General features: G+C 38.7%; 1 protein-coding gene across 1 annotated transcript in view; it reads left to right on the top strand.

Annotated features, from left to right (window-relative positions):
• Nucleotides 1-19,469, top strand: part of MCM8 (minichromosome maintenance 8 homologous recombination repair factor) — a 44,727-nt gene that overhangs the window by 2,461 nt on the left and 22,797 nt on the right. Inside the window, 9 exon segments of the mRNA XM_017877715.1 lie at nucleotides 1,190-1,272; nucleotides 1,688-1,837; nucleotides 3,737-3,840; nucleotides 5,139-5,337; nucleotides 9,540-9,625; nucleotides 14,318-14,469; nucleotides 14,713-14,908; nucleotides 18,919-18,932; nucleotides 18,935-18,948. Coding sequence (XP_017733204.1) covers nucleotides 1,190-1,272; nucleotides 1,688-1,837; nucleotides 3,737-3,840; nucleotides 5,139-5,337; nucleotides 9,540-9,625; nucleotides 14,318-14,469; nucleotides 14,713-14,908; nucleotides 18,919-18,932; nucleotides 18,935-18,948 — 998 coding nt within the window.

Genomic DNA, 19,469 nt, shown 5'->3' with positions numbered 1-19,469 from the left:
TCGTTACCTTACGCAGCTGCAGAGATGCTGAAAAGAATTGCAAACAATAATAAATTCCTTTCTCTCTTCTTGCCACCTTCTACACTCTAAAGTGCTTTCAACTGGCAGAATTTAAAGAGAATCTGAGACATGTAGGGTACAGATCTGAATTATAGCATCACAGAGCAGAAAGAACTGGGCTTGAAATCAAGGAACAATAACAAATAGAGCTTTGTGTAGAAACACAGGTAAGGAATCTCCCTTTGATAATTAAGAATACCAGTTAACCTACATCGGTCTGTATAGGTGCAGGACACTGTCTTTTCTGTGCTCTTAAAATACCCATTTGTTTCTTAGGTCTCATAAGTGGGGGGGGTGGTGTATACTTTTTTTTTAATCACTAGATTGTTGAGGTCCAGGACCCCCCCGGCCCCATACCAGGCACTCAGTAGTCATTTTGTGAATAAATAGAATACTTTACAAGTGTTTTCTTTATTGGAAACCTGTTCGTTTTTTTCCTTCAATAGAATCTGTTTCATGAATGATCTTTTGTTCCTTAGGATGTGTTAGTCACCGGCACTCATATTGTTCCCCTGGCAGGTAGCTCAGAACACTATAAGTGATTTTTGGACAGTCCTAAAGATGGAGTTCAAGCGGTGCCTTAGCCTTCACCATCTGTACTTCCAAACTATTTTATTGTACTGTTCTTCTCTGAGAGACATATTTGAAAATGTAGAACCTTAGAGTGTAAAAAACAAAAAATGCTTTTCACTTTTGCCACCACGGTCAAGCGTTGTTGGTCTCTCTCCTGATCTCAGGAAAGACTGTGATTGTCTTCAGTTCTGTTTCAGAATAAGAGCTTAGTTTATGTGTCTGGCTTTGACTTTATTGTAACTTTTGGTTTAAGCTTATTGTCTAAATTATTTGAACTCACATGTCCTGTTAGGTGTCAAAGATGCAAAACAAAGTTTCCCAGATAGTAGGGCTTTTAGAGAGAGAAGAGTTTCTGTCTGCATTTCACATTATGTAAACCTAAATTTGTTTTAGAATCTTAAGTTTACCTTCTGTACTAGTTTTTATATGAAAGCAATCAAAATACAAAGCAATTAGAAAAAAATCATCTACCATGTATATAGTGCTGCTTTTGTCTCATGAAAAATATGCATGTACATGTGTGATTATAGTGCTAATGCCATATTTGTTGGATTAGTTTACAGCGATAGCTCTCCTTTGATTGAGAAGATTCAAGCATTTGAAAAATTTTTCACAAGGCATATTTATTTGTATGATAAGGTAAGATTCCTCTACAGCAAAGCTGCCAGTCATGTGCCATCTTATCAATGTATTTGAGGTACTTGTGATTATGGTCACAGGCACTGGAGTCAGACGGCGTTGGTTCAGACCTCAGTTCTGCCACTTACTGGCAGTATGGACTTTGATTAAATCAATTACTTCTCTGTGCCTCGGTTTTCTTTCATTTAGAGATAGAGGTATAAATACCTACCTCAAAGGATTGTGAAGAGGCATCAATACATTAATATATTTGAAATATCAGAACCATGCTTGGCACAAAGCTTATACTTATGTAGTACTTACCACTATCACATATAAACATTGTATGCTTTCTCAAAGTGTATAACAGAATGCTCAGTTAGTGGTAATTGACTACAGAAAAGCAATTATTGTTTTCATACTTTCTATTTTATAGGATGAAATAGAAAGAAAGGGAAGTATTTTGGTGGATTTTAAAGAACTGATAGAAGATGATGAAGTAACTAACTTGATACCAGATACAGCAAATGAACTAAGAGATGCACCTGAGAAAACCTTGGCTTGCATGGGTTTGGCAATACATCAGGTAACTATTTGTCTTATGCATACTTTTGTCTAAACTTTTTTAACGTTTGCACACACATGCACACCTTGTCTAAGTTTAAAGGAAGATTTTACAGTGACTGTACCTTCTATAAGAGATACTTAGCTTTTACGAAAAGATGTTGGCTAGAACTGAGAGGTTGCAATTCCATTCTGAAAGATACCATTCATTCTATATACAACAGCTTATCTAAATGAAAGATTTACTTCTGACTCATTTGGATTTGCTTCATCTTGCTAAAGATTGTGCAGAAATTAAACCTTCCTTTCAAGAAGTTATACAGTCTCATAGGGAAGATAAGACAAGGAATCATGGTGTTACAGTTACGAACTTAGAGCAAAAAAGAGCAACCTTAGATTTAGGTTCTGTGGCATGAGGCAAACCACTGAGGGTCCCTGTATGTCAAATGTGAATAACAATTTGTGCTGTGCCTACCTGAGTTTTTTTTCAGGGTCAGGTAATACAACATATATTAAAACATTTTAAATTTTTTAAATTTATTTTTTATTTATTTTTTTGAGATGGAGTCTCACTCTGTTGCCAGGCTGGAGTGCAGTGGCACGATCTCGGCTCATTGCAACCTCTGCCTCCCGGGTTCAAGTGATTCTGTTGCCTCAGCCTCCCAAGTAGCTGGGACTACAGGTGCGCACCACCATGCCCAGCTAAGTTTTGGATTTTTAGTAGAGATGGGGTTTCACCATGTTGGCCAGGGATGGTCTCGATCTCTTGACCTTGTGATCCACCCACCTTGGCCTCCCAAAGTGCTAGGATAACAGGCATGAGCCACCGTGCCTGGCCAAAAACATATTTTAGGCTAGCAAGCAGATAAATGCTTCAAGGTAGTGTGTAGTAAATCTCAGGACAGGCATACACAAAGTGCTGGGGCATTCAGAGGGGCATTTTCCTACCTCTTGCATGTGCTATTCATTCAGTGTAGAATCCCTTTCCCCTCACATAGACAGATTATTTGGGCCTAGCTCAGTTGTCTCTGTAAAACCTTTCTCGTGACCACTTTTCAAAACTTGCATGGTATTTTCTCTGTACATCTTTATGGTCCTTATAACAATTAACAGCTGTATATATGCATCTTATTTTGCCTCTTAGGTTGTCAGCAAACTGCTGTACACAAGTGGTATTAAATGTTTGTTTATTTGTTTGTTTATTCTGAAATGGAGTTTTGCTCCTGTTGCCCAGGCTGGAGTGCAATGGTGTCATCTTGGCTCACTGCAACTTCTGCCTCCTGGATTTAAGCGAATCTCCTGCCTCAGCCTCCCAAGTAGCTGGGATTATAGGCATACACCACCACGCTCAGCTGATTTTTGCATTTTTAGTAGAGATGGGGTTTCACCATGTTGGTCGGGCTGGTCTCAAACTCCTGACCTCAGGTGATCCACCCACTTCGGCCTCCCAAAGTGCTGGGATAACAGATGTGAGCCACTGTGCCCAGCCTGTTTATATTATTTAATGTTAAATGCCAAGGGAGTGAGTATTAGGTATTTTAAAGGTCATTTTTATTTTCTCTGTCTTGACTGATCAGTGAATATAGAGAAATAGGAATGCATTTTTTTTTTTTAAATTAGAAGCAAGAGGTGATGGTTTTGGGGACTGCTATAAGGGCTTTTAATGTTAGGTTTAGTTGGGACAGAAAGTAGCAGACTGGGATGCTGGAGTTTTTCAGTCCAGGGACAGCAAAATCCAAAGTAAAACATCCACTATAAAGTAAGTAGCCATAATTAAATATTAGATTTTTAAAGGGCTGTTAAAGTTTTCTGTTTTTATTCTGTTTCTGTCCATAAACTTTATATTCTCTATAAAAATAGAGTTCTGTATAAAGACGATATTTTGTTTTCCAACTTCAGAGTAAATGTCTGTCCTGTTTAGGTATTAACTAAGGACCTTGAAAGGCATGCAGCTGAGTTACAAGCCCAGGAAGGATTGTCTAGTGATGGAGAAACAATGGTAAATGTGCCACATATTCATGCAAGGTGAGGAATTTGATGTATTAAAGTATTACTTAGAATGGGACATTGAAGGCCGTTTAAGAATGAGAATCCTCATTTTATAAGAACAGGGAAATTGGTAAAAAGGACATGAGTTCCTTGCCATCTCACTGATCATCACACTGAAGTAAACTCATTGAAAATTATTCAAAGACATCATGACAGATACTTCCTAAATAAGGAAGAAAATGTTGATTTTCTAACCTGCAAATTTTTGTAAACATTGATTTTGGATGTGAACTTATCAAGACCCTGCTGTGTAAGTTTAATAATCCATGTATGGGTTGAGTATTCCTAATCTGAAAATCTGAAATCTGAAATGCTCCAAAATTCAAAACTTTGAGCCCTGACACGACACTGAAAGGAAATGTTCAATTGGAGCATTTCAGATTTTTGAATTGGGGATACTCAACTAGTAATATTGCAAATATTTGAAAGTCCAAAAAATCCAAAATACTTCTGGTCCCACGCATTTTGGATAAGGGATATACTCAGTCTGTAATATACAAAGTGGTGTGTATTTTGTTCAATTATTAGGTTTCTGTTAGATACAAGGGAATAAATGAAATTATTTTGTTTTTCTTGAATTCATCCTTAAGATTTTAAATTCATTAGAAGAATTCCTTATAAGGTAATCATCGGAGTTTTGTTTTCTTTTCCAGAATTTATAGAAGGCAATCTCCTAGCAGTTCTTTAAAAGAACTTAGAAACCCAAAGGTTTTGAATCTGTAGATTTTCCTTTTGGCATTATTGTTTTCCCTTAAAATTTTTTTTTCTTTTTTCCTTGAGAACAGCCTGTGAGATAAGAAGAAAAAGGAAGATTTAGTGTTGTTTCTTTCTAAGAACGGTTTGGCTGGGCACAGTGGCTCACGCCTGTAATCCCAGCACTGGGAGTCCGAGGCAGGTGGATCACTAGGTCAAGAGATTGAGACTATCTTGGCTAACATAGTGAAACCCCATCTCTACTAAAAATACAAAAATTAGCTGGGTGTGGTGGCACGCAACTGTAGTCACAGCTACTCGGGAGACTGAGGCAGGAGAATCGCTTGAACCCGGGAGGCAGAGGTTGCAGTGAGCTGAGGTTGCACCACTGCACTTCACCCTGGTGACAGAGCGAGACTCTATCTCGAGAAAACAAAACAAGAATGGTTTAATTCTTGTGAGATTTCTGATATATCAAGGGGATGATTTGTTTTGAGAATTCCATAGTTGCTCCTAAAAGGAACTTGTGAAAATATAAAAAACATCAAGTTTCTGTTCATTACTTCCTGTTTTGTCTTTAGGGTGTACAACTATGAGCCTTTGACACAGCTCAAGAATGTCCGAGCAAATTACTATGGAAAATACATTGCTTTAAGAGGGACGGTGGTTCGTGTCAGTAATATAAAGCCTCTTTGCACCAAGATGGCTTTTCTTTGTGCTGCATGTGGAGAAGTTCAGAGTTTTCCTCTTCCAGATGGAAAATACAGTCTTCCCACAAAGGTAATATGTTCTTGAACTGCTTCTTTATTTATCTTGGTAAAGAAGGCAAATCAGAATACAGAAAACATTTCCCAATGTTCCTGAACACAGAGCTTATTTTATTTTTTATTTTTGATTTTCTGCTTTTATATTATGAAATACTTCAGGGTAAGAAAAATATAGAAATAAATAAAACATTCCACTAGTCATCACCCCGAATTTACGTTTTTCAGCTCCACATACATTTTTTAATGATATAAAGCATTACTGGCACAATTAGCGTCTGTTTTTTACCCTTTACCTGTACCATTCCCAGGGATGATCATTATCCTGAAGTTATAATATGCATCCCTTCCATTCATATTTCTGTTGACTTCTAGATATACACACCAAGTTTTTTTTTCCCCTTCATTTCTTCTACTATTTAGAAGTGATGGGTTTTTTAAAATCTTTATTAGCCTTTATTAAACTAGATTTTAAAACTATGGAAAAGTGCAGAGAATAATGTAATTAACATTTATCTACTCTATGATTTGGCAAATATTAATATTTTGTTATTTTAGTTTAATTTGTAACAAAAATATGGTTATATAGTTAAAGTTGAAGTCTCTCTGTTCTCCTCAGTTTTATTCCCTTTATTTACTCCCCAGATGCAACCACTATTCTGAAATTGGCATGTGTTCTTCAAGTTTACATTTTTATTCTTGACTATTTATGTAGAGTTCGTTTTTTTTTTTGTATTGTGTTTACGTAAATGGTATACTGAATGTAACATGCAGCTGTTTTTTTACTTGGTTATTTTGAAGTTCTACCTATTTTAATACATATCGAATTCTTTCATTTTTACTGTTGTGGAGTGTTGCTTTAAGTAGCCACTATTCATCCATTTTCCTGGAGGTAGACAATTGTGCTCTTTCCAGTTTTTTGTAATTACAAATGATACTACAGAGAACATTCTTGTACATGTCTCCTTAGCAGAGGAACACTAAGTTGTAGGCTGCACTTTTTTTTTTTTTGAGACGGAGTCTTGCTCTGTTGCCCGGGCTGGAGTGCAGTGGTGCGATCTTGGCTCACCACAACCTCCACCTCCTGGGTTCAAGCAGTTTTACCTCAGCCTCCTGCGTAGCTGGGACTACAGGCACACACCACCATGCCTGGCTAATTTTTGTACTTTTAGTAGAAACGGGGTTTCACTATGTTGGCCAGGCTGGTCTCAAACTCCTGACCTCGTGATCCGCCTGCCTCAGCCTCCCAAAGTGCTGGGATTGGCTGGCTGTACTTATTTTTAACTGTATTAGGTATTACCAAATTACTTTCCAGAGTATTGTTCCCAGCTTAAATCCCTGCTGGTAGTGTTAAGCAGTTACCATTTCTCCATATTTTCAGTAACACTTGGTATTGTTAGACTTGTACATTTTTGACAGTTTGGTAGGTGTAAATAATACTGCATTTATAATGTGAATTTTTTTGATTTCTGTTGTGGTTGAGCATCTTTTCATATCTTTACTGGCCATTCAGTTTCTTTCTTTGTTGAATTTTCTATTTATATCTAATGTTCATTTTCCTGTTTATTGGTGTATTCTTTAATTTTGTTTTTTAGAGATGGGGTCTCATTCTGTTGCCCAGGCTGGAGTGTAGTGACATGATCATAGCTCATTGCAACCTTGAACTCCTGGGCTCAAGTGATCCTCCCATCTCAGCTTCCCAAGTAGTTGAGACTACAGGTGCCAGCCCCTGTGCCTGGTTCTATTAGTTTATTGATAGGAGTTCTTTATACATTCTAGATACTAATTATTGTTGATTATGTACAGTAGATATTTTCTGCCTGTCTTTGGTTTGGTTTTTAACTTTGTAGGTTTTTTTGTTGTACAGTTTTACATTTTGACATGATCAAATTGTTATCTTTTCCTCTGTAACTTGTACATTTTATGCCCTGCTTAAGAAGCCATTCTTCAGCTGGGCATGGTGGCTCACGCCTGTAATCCCAGCACTTTGGGAGGCCGAGGTGGGCAGATCACCTGAGGTCGGGAGTTTGAGACCAGCCTGACCAACATGGAGAAGCCCTATCTCTACTAAAAATATAAAATTAGCCAGGCGTGGTGGCGCGTGTCTGTAATCCCAGCTACTTGGGAGGCTGAGGCAGGAGACATGCTTGAACCCGGGAGGTGGAGGTTGCAGTGAGCCGAGATCGCGCCATTGCACTCCAGCCTGGGCAACAAGAGCGAAACTCCGCCTCAAAAAATAAATAAATAAATAAATAAATAAGCCCTTTTCACTCAAGCATTATAAACATATTTCCTACATTTGCTTCTAATAATCCTAAGTTTTGTTTTTTATCTTTAGATCTTTTGTCCATCTGGAATTTAAGGCGTTGGTGAATGGCATAAAACTAGGAATTTAAGCTGGTCATGGTGGCATGTGCCTCTAGTCCCAACTACTCAGTAGTCTGAGGCAGGAGGATCGCTTAAGGCCTGGAGTTTGAGACTAGCCTGTGCAGCATAGTGAAACCCCCATCTCTTAAAAAAACAAACTAGTGATCTAATTTTTAGGTGAAAAGCTATTTATCCTGACACCATTTATTAATTAAGCCCTCATTACCATGAATGTATAATGTTTTCTCGGTGGTACCCAGAGTCATCTTTATCACCACTGGGCTTTCATAAATTTAACATTTGCTACATTTTTGCTCATGTAAAGGGTTGAATCCTTAGTGAGGTAAATAATCCCTTGAAGAATTAAAAAGGGAAACGTAAGATGTTTGAAATTCCTAAGGCTTCTTTCTCTTACTGGAAGAAGAGGGTATGTGAGATTCAGCTATTGGTTCTGAATAATCAGTGATGTTGACAGATGGGTTTCATCTGGTGTTTGTCTTGGCTTAAGGTTCAAGGTACAGCCTTGAGCTCAGAGGCCAGAATTTAAATCCTGGTTTAAACCAGGTATTTTCTTCCTTTTATTTTGAAGACAGGCTCTCACTCTGTCACCCAGGCTGGAGTACAGTGACATGAATACAGCCCACTGCAGCCTCGACCTCCTTAAATTAGATATTTTCTAGACAGTATTTGTACAGGGTATTTTCATGCCCTCTAATAAAGTAGGTAGTAGCATTGACTCATGAGTGATGTCATGATGAGGTCCTTCATTTGTCTGAACTGTAGGGATTTGAAGTGACAGAAAGATGGCTGTTTCAGTTGATCTCTATTCCAGCCACTATTGCTGCATAACACATCACCCCAAAACTCAGTGGCTGAAAATAAAGCCAATCATTTTATTCTTATGATTTCTGTGGGTCAGGAGTTTGGAAGAACTACTCAACTGGCTAGTTCTAGCTCCAGGCCTCTCATGGAGTTGTAGTCAGATCGTGGTTGGAGTACAGCAAGGTGGCTGGGGACTGGCCAGGCATCCTCTTCTCCATGTGGCTGTGTAGGCTAGTTTGGGCTTCTTGCACACAGTATAGCAGCTTAGGGTGCTCAGTCTGCTTATGTGGCTGCTGACAGCTTCTAGGCAAGAAGTCCAGTTGGTAGGCAGAAATGGCCTTGCCTTTTGTGAGCTAATCTCAGAAGTTGTGCAACGTCACTCTGTCACATTCTGTTGGTTACAAAGTGAGTCACAAACCTCAAATTCCAGGAGAAGGAATTAGCCTCCGTTTCTTAATGGAGGAGTAGCAAGGTTCTAAAAAGGTTGAAGAGAAATATTGTCGCAATCATATTTGGCAAATACAGTCTGCCACAGTCTGAATTTATAAATGCTTCTTGAGATCCAAACACCAAACAAGTGCCTGTGTGGTATAATAAGTATTACACTATACAGAAAGTGCAAAAGGAGCCTAGATGAGAAAGCTGGGGATTAAAGAAAACTCTGGAAAGCCTTTTGAAAAGGAGAGGATTGGCACTGGGCATGTGGGACAGAATGAGAGGGGCCGTTCAAGGAGCGAGAGGTGGCATGAGCACAGAGGAAGCAGTAAGTGCTTCATGGGGGAGGCAAGGAAAGCACCTTGCATACCCATAGCAGGATAAGAACAGTAAGTGAGAAGGATCAGTTGGAAAGTGCCTCAAAAGCTCTTGATATTAAATTGTTGCAGGAGAAAATAGTCCTTGGATTTTGCTTTACTAGCATCCTGAGACCATCTTTTAAAACAATATTAAATGAAATGTTTTAACTGAATTTTCCTGAGGTGTGATTATAGTTTATCAAAATCTAATGTGAATTACTTTTGTTTCATTCAGTGTCCTGTGCCTGCATGTCGAGGCAGGTCATTTACTGCTCTCCGCAGCTCTCCTCTCACAGTTACAATGGACTGGCAGTCAATCAAGTAAGCAATCAGACTGTTATAGGCTTTAGATGTCACATTGTTGAGTAAATCCTTAATTTCGCTATATTATATTGTACGTTTTTTGTTTTTTTTTTTTTTTGAGGCGGAGTCTCGCTCTGTCGCCCGGACTGGAGTGCAGTGGCCAGATCTCAGCTCACTGCAAGCTCCACCTCCCGGGTTTACGCCATTCTCCTGCCTCAGCCTCCCGAGTAGCTGGGACTACAGGCGCCCGCCACCTCGCCCAGCTAGTTTTTGTATTTTTAGTAGAGACGGGGTTTCACCATGTTAGCCAGGATGGTCTCGATCTCCTGACCTCGTGATCCGCCCATCTCGGCCTCCCAAAGTGCTGGGATTACAGGCTTGAGCCACCGCGCCCGGCCTATTGTATGTTTTATCTAAACAATGACAGTGTATAATAGTGTATAGTAGACAGTTTATTTGATGAAGAGTTTGTATGTTAAAATAATTGTCTTTTTTGTTTTTTTAAGAAGGAGTCTTGCTCTGTCCCCCAGGCTGCAGTGCAGTGGCACGATCTTGGCTCACTGCAAGCTCCACCTCCTGGGTTCACACCGTTCTCCTGCCTCAGCTTCCCCAGTAGCTGGGACTACAGGTGCCTGCCACCACACCTGGCTAATTTTTTGTATTTTTAGTAGAGATTTAGTTTAGAGGTTTCACCATGTTAGCCAGGATGGTCTTGATCTCCTGACCTTGTGATCCGTCCGCCTCAGCCTCCCAAAGTGCTGGGATTACAGGCATGAGCCACCAGTCCTGGCTGAAATAATTGTCTTTATTTGAAATTTATTGTCTGTCAGATTTCAGAAAGGATTCATTATGCAAATATTATGTCCTACTGAGAAATAGTTGATTTTATATCTCAATTGTGTGATTAATTGAACTGGATATAGGCCCTAAGCAAAGTTGTATGATTCATTCCATAATAAGCTGTGATAGAAATAATATTGTTTTGAAGTTTTCAGATAAAGACTTCCTTTGAAATGACATGTTTCATTTTATGTTCTGAATGTTGCAATGGGGCATTTTACTATAGGGTTTTTTTTAATAGCTTTTTTTATTTTTGCAAGTCACAGTTTTGTGTATGTATTTTTCATCCCGTAATTGATTCCGTTTTTTCTAGCTGTAGACCTATAGCTCATCCCTAAATATAAAATAATGAATGGTTTTGAAGTCAGTGCTCTCTAGGAAACCTGGCTGAAATGAGATGGTCCTAAAAACTAAGAACCTAGGGAAAAGATAAGATGGTCTGCTACTAACTGCTTCACCCCTTCTTCCCTGAAAATTAAGACCAACTTGTGTAATAATTGTACTATAGTGAGATCTTTACAAACACCTCGTTTTGTAAGAGGAAATGTTTAAGACATCTTGAGTATGATCGTGTAGCCTATGAGTATAGTAGAGCCTGATTTCCAACCCAGTCTGTGGGACTTTTACCACTAAGAGGGACAAAGGGTTAGTCTGGAGGTAGTGAGTTATTTCCATTGATTATTCACAGTCACTTACAGATCAAACTCCTTGTTCTACTCTTTCCTTCCTTCTCACTACTGCACGTGACTTATCTTTAAAAAGTGGGTCTGTGGGGGTGAATTGATGGTGAAGTGGAGAGTGAACTTGGAGCAGGGTTTGAAGTTGTGCAGGTTATAGGTGGATGCCAGCACCTGGCCCATGACCTGAAAAACATTGAGAGGTAATCTAGATGTATGATGAATGTATTCCAAAGTTATTATTTTAATGTTCAATGATTGTACTTACATTAATTATTAAGTAAAAAATGCTTTAATGTAATAACATGTACATGTTTTTAAAAATTCAATCAGTGTGGAAAGGCACAGTCCCCACAACTTGCTGTTACATTATACATAACTTTAGATACCATTCTTGCATGTCTTTCATCCTTCGCTTTACTGCATTCATTCTATGTGAGCTGAGGACTTTAGAAATATACTTGTTCTTTTATCTTCCACTTCTAGACTTTGTCAGTTTCGACATTACTTTAAATTGTCAAGGTTTACCTTTTGTCTTCTAATTATAATTGTCTTCCAGACTTTATTTATAGATCATGTCTAACAACAATAAACAGGCATTTGCATTTTTTTTTTTTTTTTTTTTTGAGGTGGAGTCTCGCTCTGTTGCCCAGGCTGGAGTGCAGTGGCCGGATCTCAGCTCACTGCAAGCTCTGCTTCCCGGGTTCACACCATTCTCCTGCCTCAGCCTCCCGAGTAGCTGGGACTACGGGCGCTCGCCACCTCGCCTGGCTAGTTTTTTGTATTCTTTTAGTAGAGATGAGGTTTCACCGTGTTAGCCAGGATCTCGATCTCCTGACCTCGTGATCCGCCCGTCTCGGCCTCCCAAAGTGCTGGGATTACAGGCTTGAGCCACCGCGCCCGACAAGCATTTGCATTTTTATGTTAATAAAAATGCCCGATATGGCATTCCCCCAGATAAATAATATGAGCTTCTGACTTCTCCCACCATCTTTTCTACTCCTACTTGCGTCCTCAGTAGTCGAAGCCGGTGCTGGAACTAGCTGTACAGTTAACCCTTTAGCAAGAAACCTAGCACATGCAGAAGCCTTTGTGGATCTGACCATCTTCACGCTCCACTTGGCACGTGTCTCTTCCATTTTAGGGGCCAATAACTTTATTACCACAATAATTAACATAAAACCTCCAGCTTTGTCCCAATATTGAACACCCCTTTTCGTCTGATAAGTCCTCATTACGGCGGTCCTTCTACTCCTTTCCCTTGCCATTTTATTAACATAAAAATGTAAATATAGCTCAACAAAAAACCAAGTGAAGTGATCAAATGCCAAGCAAAGGAGATGTAATTTATGTCACTGGGTTTTGTAGTTTTGTTTTGTTGGTTTTTACCCCTTAAATGAAAATAACCCAAGCATCAAATTGTCTTTTCTTATACTCTGCTAGTTATTTGGAATTATCCCACATTTTAGTGTGCATCATATTTGGACTGTAACTTTGTTGTTTAGTACTTTATTTTTCCTAAGGTTTCTAAGTGCTGGTTTTACTTCTTAGAGTATGCCTGTACCATTTCACCATAATTTACCATTCTCTCTTAAATATACTATGGAATACATGGAATCCACCTTTTATTCTTAAAAAACAAAAACAAAAAAACACACCTTCCTTCTGCTTGAGTCTGGATCAGAGTAGTTCTCCAGACCTGCATTCCTGCTTCATCCTGGGATGTTGCTTCATTGTACATTTTGTTTTTCTAAGGAGTATTCTCAAGTAAATTTTCAGAAAGTATACATGACAGATAAAAAGTTCTAAGCCCTTGCATGTCTGGAAATGTCTTTATTTGGATCTTCGTCTGGCTAAGAGTTTGCCAGCTATTGAAGTCTATTTGGTTTTAATTTTCTCTGCTGTTTATGAGAGGTCTGGTGCTGGTCTGATTCTCATTCCTTAGAGGACTGGACTTTTCTTTGTAACCATTTTATCTGTCATGCTCTGAAACAGTGAAAGTGTATCTAGTTGTCTCTATCCTGCTTGATTGGCAAGGTCTTTTGTCTTCAACTCTAGAATATCTGACTGTTTTCTCAGCTTCCTATCAGAGGCAGTCCTTGGATTATTCATTTGTTTTAACTTTTTCCTCATTCTTTCATTTTCTTTGTGCTGTTTTCTAGATTTCTTTGGCTTTTCTTATATCTTCTCTACAAATGTTTGATTTTATATACATACTTTAAATTTTCTTGATTTCATACTTGTATTCCCATAGTTCCCTTTTTATAGCGGCTTATTCCTGTTTTATGATGGCAATATTTTCTCAAAACTCTTAGGCAGTTTTTTGTTTTTAATGCTCCTAAATTATTGCCATTTAGTTTTCAAATGTCTGATGAGGAATGAGAAAGTATTTGAAGTAGGTAGGATAGGTTTCCTTTGCAATTTTTGAGGTAGTAGTTTTTTCTCACAAGACTTCACCTCTGAATACAAAGATAGGGGTTTGGGCTGTCAGATTTTGCTTTATGAATGTGTTTTTGAATTGGAATTGGGTTTCTCAAATGGTAGAATGAAGAGTCTTTGTTCTGAAGCTCTGATATTCTCACTGCACACTTTAGCTCCCTTCACAGAGGAGATGGGTTTGTTTCCTTAGAACAGTGCTCTGGTTTTTGCCAGATGATAAAGTACTCGTTATTCCCCTACCCACTGTCCACTCACCTTCTCCAAAAATTCTCAACAACTATTCCATGACTTGTCTTTCAGTTGATAACCCTGTTTTCTTCCAGCCATCCACTCCTGCTCTCCATTCCTGCCACATCCAACTTGGAAGCTCCTCTGGGTCCCACTTTTCTTGTACACTTGTAGCTTTTGCGTATGTGTATTCCGGACTTCATTTTGTTTTATCCGTCAATACTTTACCATTTGCTGTTTTCAAAAATTTCATTAATATCTCATTTGCTGATGATACCTCTACATACCCCCAAATTTTTAGTGACTCATTTTGATGGACATTTTGGAGGGAGGCTAGGCAAATACATACGCTCATTCTGCTATCTTGAATTGGAAACTGCTGAAGTAATTTTAGATACACCATTAAACTGTTAATAAACAAATCTGCCTTTATCTTGCTCAGCATCATGTGAATCCTGAATAGTTAATATCTTGCAGAAACCATCCAAATTAAGTATTCTAACTGAAAACTATTTAAACTTTTTAGAATTCAGGAGTTGATGTCTGATGATCAGAGAGAAGCAGGTCGGATTCCACGAACAATAGAATGTGAGCTTGTTCACGATCTTGTGGATAGCTGTGTCCCCGGAGACACAGTGACTGTTACTGGAATTGTCAAAGTCTCAAATGCGGAAGAAGGTATGGTACAACTCTTTTCATTATTTGTCTCTTAATAATGATTTGTCAACATTCATCTTTTCTAAGATGCTCCTGAATCTCAAATAATTTGAGGAATTTCTTGTTGCTTACATAAGATGAAACATTCCCTTTAAAAAAAATCATTCATTTGTAGCTCACTATGACTTTGTTTTATATTCTAGTTGAGTCATTGTAGGGAAAATGAAAATACCAACTATTGTATTTAAAACTTTTAATTTACAGGTTCTCGAAATAAGAATGACAAGTGTATGTTCCTTTTGTACATTGAAGCAAATTCTATTAGTAATAGCAAAGGACAGAAAACAAAAAGTTCTGAGGATGGGTGTAAGCATGGAATGTTGATGGAGTTCTCACTTAAAGACCTTTATGCCATCCAAGAGATTCAAGCTGAAGAAAACCTGTTCAAACTCATTGTCAAGTATGTATGCTGTCATTTGAAATTTTACTACATAGATGCATGTTGGGGGTTCTCTTGGCTACAGGTAACAAAAAACTAGTCAAAACGGTTGGCAAACTACAGTCTATGTACCAAATTCAGTGCACCATCCACTTGAGTGTGGCCTATGAACTAAGAATGGTTTTTATATTTTTTAATGGTTGAAAAAATTTAAAAGAATATTTCACAACACATGAACTTATATGAAATTCAGATTTCATCCGGATGTGGTGGCTCATGCCTGTAATCCCAGCACTTTGGGAGGCCGAGGCGGGCGGATCACTTGAGGCCAGGAGTTTGAGACCAGCCTGGCCAACATGGTGAAACCCTGTCTTTACTAAAAATACAAAAATTGGCCAGGCTTGGTGGCAGGCGCCTGTAATCCCAGCTACTTGAGAGACTGAAGCAGGAGAATCACTTGAACCTGGGAGATGGAGACTGCAGTGAGCCAAGATCGCACCATTGCACTTCAGCCTGGGCAACACGAGTGAAACTCTGTCTTTAAAAAAAAGGAAAATCAGATTTCAGTGTCCATAAATAAAGTTTTATTGGAACACAACCACACTTATTCATTTACATAGTGTGCTGCTTTTGTGCTACAGTGGCAGAGTTGAATAGTTGTGACAGAGAACATATACATGGCTCACAAATTTTTGCTTTGTCCTTTTATAGAAAAAATTTGCTGATCTCTAGTTTAAACAATACGGAGTATTTACTATCTTACACAAAAAGTTTGTTGCTCAGCAGAAGAGTGAGGGGACAGTGAATTCCAAAGCCATTTCAATTAGTTCTATGTAGGGTGTTGTTCATAAAGATTCAAATAGAAGTAATATATATTCAATAAATATTTGATAATTTTATTTCCATGCTATTGCCATGCTGTGGAGAAGAAGCAAAGTATAGGCATTTTTTGCGTTAGTGGTTAAGAGCTTTTCTTTGGAGACAAACCTAAGTTAGACTCCTGCTTTGGGCATTTACTTCCAGTGTGATCTGGGACACATTATTTAATTTCCCCTTTATTTGTATCACCTTAAAATGGAAATAGTAAGACTTACCTCAGAAGGTTGTTCTAAAGGTTAAGTGGGATTTTATAATGTACTTAATTATTGCAACATACTGTTACTTTTGATAATTTTTTGACAATTGTGGGGTAATTTTGAAGAAATAGGAGAAAATGAGAGAGACTGAATAATAGATATATCTAAGAGAGGTGAAGAACTGAGAACGTTTTGAAATGCATTGTATTATAAAAAGTGATCTTAGCCAGGCATGGTGGCTCACGCCTGTAATCCCAGCACTTTGGTAGGCTGAGGCAGGTGGATCACGTGAGGTCAGAAGTTTGAGACCAACCGGACCAATATGGTGAAACCCTGTCTCTACTGAAAATGGAAAAATTAGCTGGGCATGATGGTGGGCACCTGTAATCCTAGCTTCTTGGGAGGCTGAGACAGGAGAATCTCTTGAACCTGAGAGGTGGAGGTTGCAGTGATCTGAGATCGTGCCGCTGCACTCCAGCCTAGTGACAGAGCAAGACTCTGTCTCATAAAATTAAATTAAATTAAATTAAATTTAATTTAAAAATAGTGATTTTGTCATGCTTTGCTGTTCAGTAGGCTCAGGTCTGTAAGAGGAGTTGATGCTTTTTCTTTCTGGCTTTAATATGTTAATTAGCTGACTGAGTAAAGAATAGTGCTCCACAGGGGTTTTTTGTCCCTAAATCCTACTTCCCTCTGAATAAATAACCATCCAGACCCACCCTGGAAGAGAGGCTGCTCTAATCTAGGGTTGCTGGGGTAGTCTGGGAGTGAGTCCTTTGAGCAGGTGGCCAAGGAAGCAACCTGGTTGAGAATCCAAACATCTTTGGTTCCTCTTAACGGTTATAAATTAAATTAAAACTGAACATTTTTAGTGGTCCTTCTTCTCCCATATTTATAGAAAGGTATGGAAAACTTTAGTTTTCTTCCCACAGTTTGCTTCCCCCCACCATGTTTGTGATTTCAACATCAAAACTAGAATTTTTCATGGTCCTCCATTATCAGTCTAGCAGAGATTGGCAAACTAGGCAGGCTGCCTGTTTTTGTAAGTCAAGTTTTATTAAAATACAGCCCCACCCTATTTACTTACGTTACTGTTCATAGTTGCTTGCACGTTACAAGTTGAGTAGTTGTGACTGAGACAGTATAGCCTGCGAAGCTGAAAATACTTACTTCCTGGCCCTTTAAGAAAAAGTTTGTCAACCCAGCCTAGGTGACAGTGGAAGTTTATGTTTTAGTTTACATTCCTTCAGAAGCAATGATTTGGGTCAACATAGTTTACTTGGGAGGTGATTCTGGAGTTACTGGTAGGGAAATGGGGAAGTGATTGCAGCCAGTGTAGGTGCCTTAACGAACAGGTGACCCACTAGCATGTGGGACATAATCCTCCTGGGCCAGTGGAACACTCCACTGTGGAAAGCCAGCTTCAGTATTTTTCCATTTAAGGGCCTACATTTGGGACTGCCCCCAGGAGTATTAAACACCTCAGCACTTCTGGCCTGTCCATCCTGCCTGCTGATGATGCTTGTGTGGCCATAGAAAGGTCTTTGGCAGACGGGTGCAGGTGCCAGCAGGAAGTCGGAACATACTGAACAGTGAGTGCCAAGGGGATACGAGCACACCACCACCTCCTTCTGTGTTTACATATATTAAAAGGGAATAAAGACTCACATTTTACTCCTGATTTTCTCTCCCACCCTATTTTTGTTTGTTCCTTGTTTATTAAATTGACAAATATAAATGTACTGCTTTATACTCTTTTTCTTTTTTAAATTTTTTTTTAGAGACAGGGTCTTGCTGTGTTGCCTAGGCTGGATTGCAGTGGCACAATCATAGCTCACTGTAGCTTCAAACTCCTGGCCTCAAGTTATTCTCCCACTTCAGCCTCACAAGTAGCTGGGACTAAAGGTGTGTGCCACCACACCTGGCTCATTTTTAAATTTTTTTTGTAGATATTGGGGTCTCACTTTGTTGCACAGACTAGTTTTGCACTTTTGGGCTGAAGCAATCCTCCTACCTTGGCCTCTCAGAGTGCATGCTGGGATTACAGGCATGAACCTGTAAACCAAAAATAAAATTCTAAGGCCCCCCACCCATTTCAGCAGACTTCCTCCTCAGCCAGGGCTCTTAAGATATAACCTGAAAGACTGATTCAGACCACAAAGGGAAGTGGGGGTCAGACATGCCTTATACCTCTCTGGCATTAACATCAACACAAATTTTAAGTCTGATAAGAAACATTTTACAGCCTGTTCTCTCTCAAACCTGCTAGCTAAAAGCTTCATCTGCGTGATAAAACTTTGGTCTCTACAACCTCTTGCAACTTAAACATTCCTTTCTGTTGATCCCAGGTCTTTAGACAAACTCAACCAATTGTCAACCAGAAAATGTTTAGATTTACCTGTAGCCTAGAGGCCCATGCTTTGAGTTATCCCACCTTTCTGGACTTTCTGGTTCTACAAATCACTGCACCCGGCCTCATTTTCTTATTTAATTTGACCTTTTGACTTGAACTGTAAAAAAGGAAATTTTATCGCATCTTACACTGTTGTATACTGAGTTCACTTCTTAGTCTCCTGTCAATGTCTTGGCTTCACAGTCTCAAGATGTCTATTCACATAAAATACAATATAATCCTGTATCCTAAAATGGAAGACCATGATTGTGATGCATTTTAAGGCCAGTTGTACCAGAAGCGCAACATTATATTTGGTTGCTTTAAGATGCTTTGCAAGTATCCTCTTTGCCTTATACAGGCAGTTTTTTAAAACATTCTAACCTTTATAGATTAACCAAGAATTTTGAGAAATTTACTGTAAGAATAAAATTTGAGTTGAGGGGATGTAAATTTTTTACATTTGTCTTTGTTGATATTAAGCAAGTTAAACAAATTGTAAAGACGATCTAATGGATCAATGAAGTATAAATTAGAATTTATAAGTTGTGTTCTGTTTTCAGCTCACTTTGCCCTGTCATTTTGGTCATGAAGTAAGTATTTTACTTCATCTTTACTCAAAAAGTATATAAAGTTAGCAAAAATAACATAAAGACTTTCCAGAAAGTAGCAAATTTCTATTGGCCAGTTATTTATATTTTAATATGAATCTTTATTTGTAAATTAATGATATGGGAGGCAAGTAAACTATAGCTCCTTTATTTTTATTTATTTTTATTTTTTGAGACAGGGTTTCGCTTTGTGACCCAGGCTAGAGTGTGATGGCACAGTCGTGGCTCACTGCAGCCTCGAGCTTTGGGGCTCAGGTCATCCTCCTGACCTCAGCCTCCTTAGTAGCTGGGACTACAGGCATCCTCCACCATGTGCAGCTACTTTTTTTGTATTTTTTGTAGAGATGGGGTTTTGCCATGTTGCCCAGGATGGTCTCTTAAGTCCTGGCCTCAAGTGATCCACCCAATGTAGCCTCCAAAGTGCTAGGATTATAGGTGTCAGCTGTATAGCTCCTTTTAAGAAAAAACTTTTACCAACTAGAGTAAATATAAATGGACTTTTA

The sequence above is a fragment of the Rhinopithecus bieti genome, unplaced genomic scaffold, assembly GCF_001698545.2.
Source record: "Rhinopithecus bieti isolate Rb0 unplaced genomic scaffold, ASM169854v2 scaffold_65, whole genome shotgun sequence".
Taxonomy (NCBI): Eukaryota; Metazoa; Chordata; class Mammalia; order Primates; family Cercopithecidae; genus Rhinopithecus; species Rhinopithecus bieti.
Note: the sequence above shows the minus strand (reverse complement) of the source record. Positions and strands in the feature narration are given on the sequence as shown.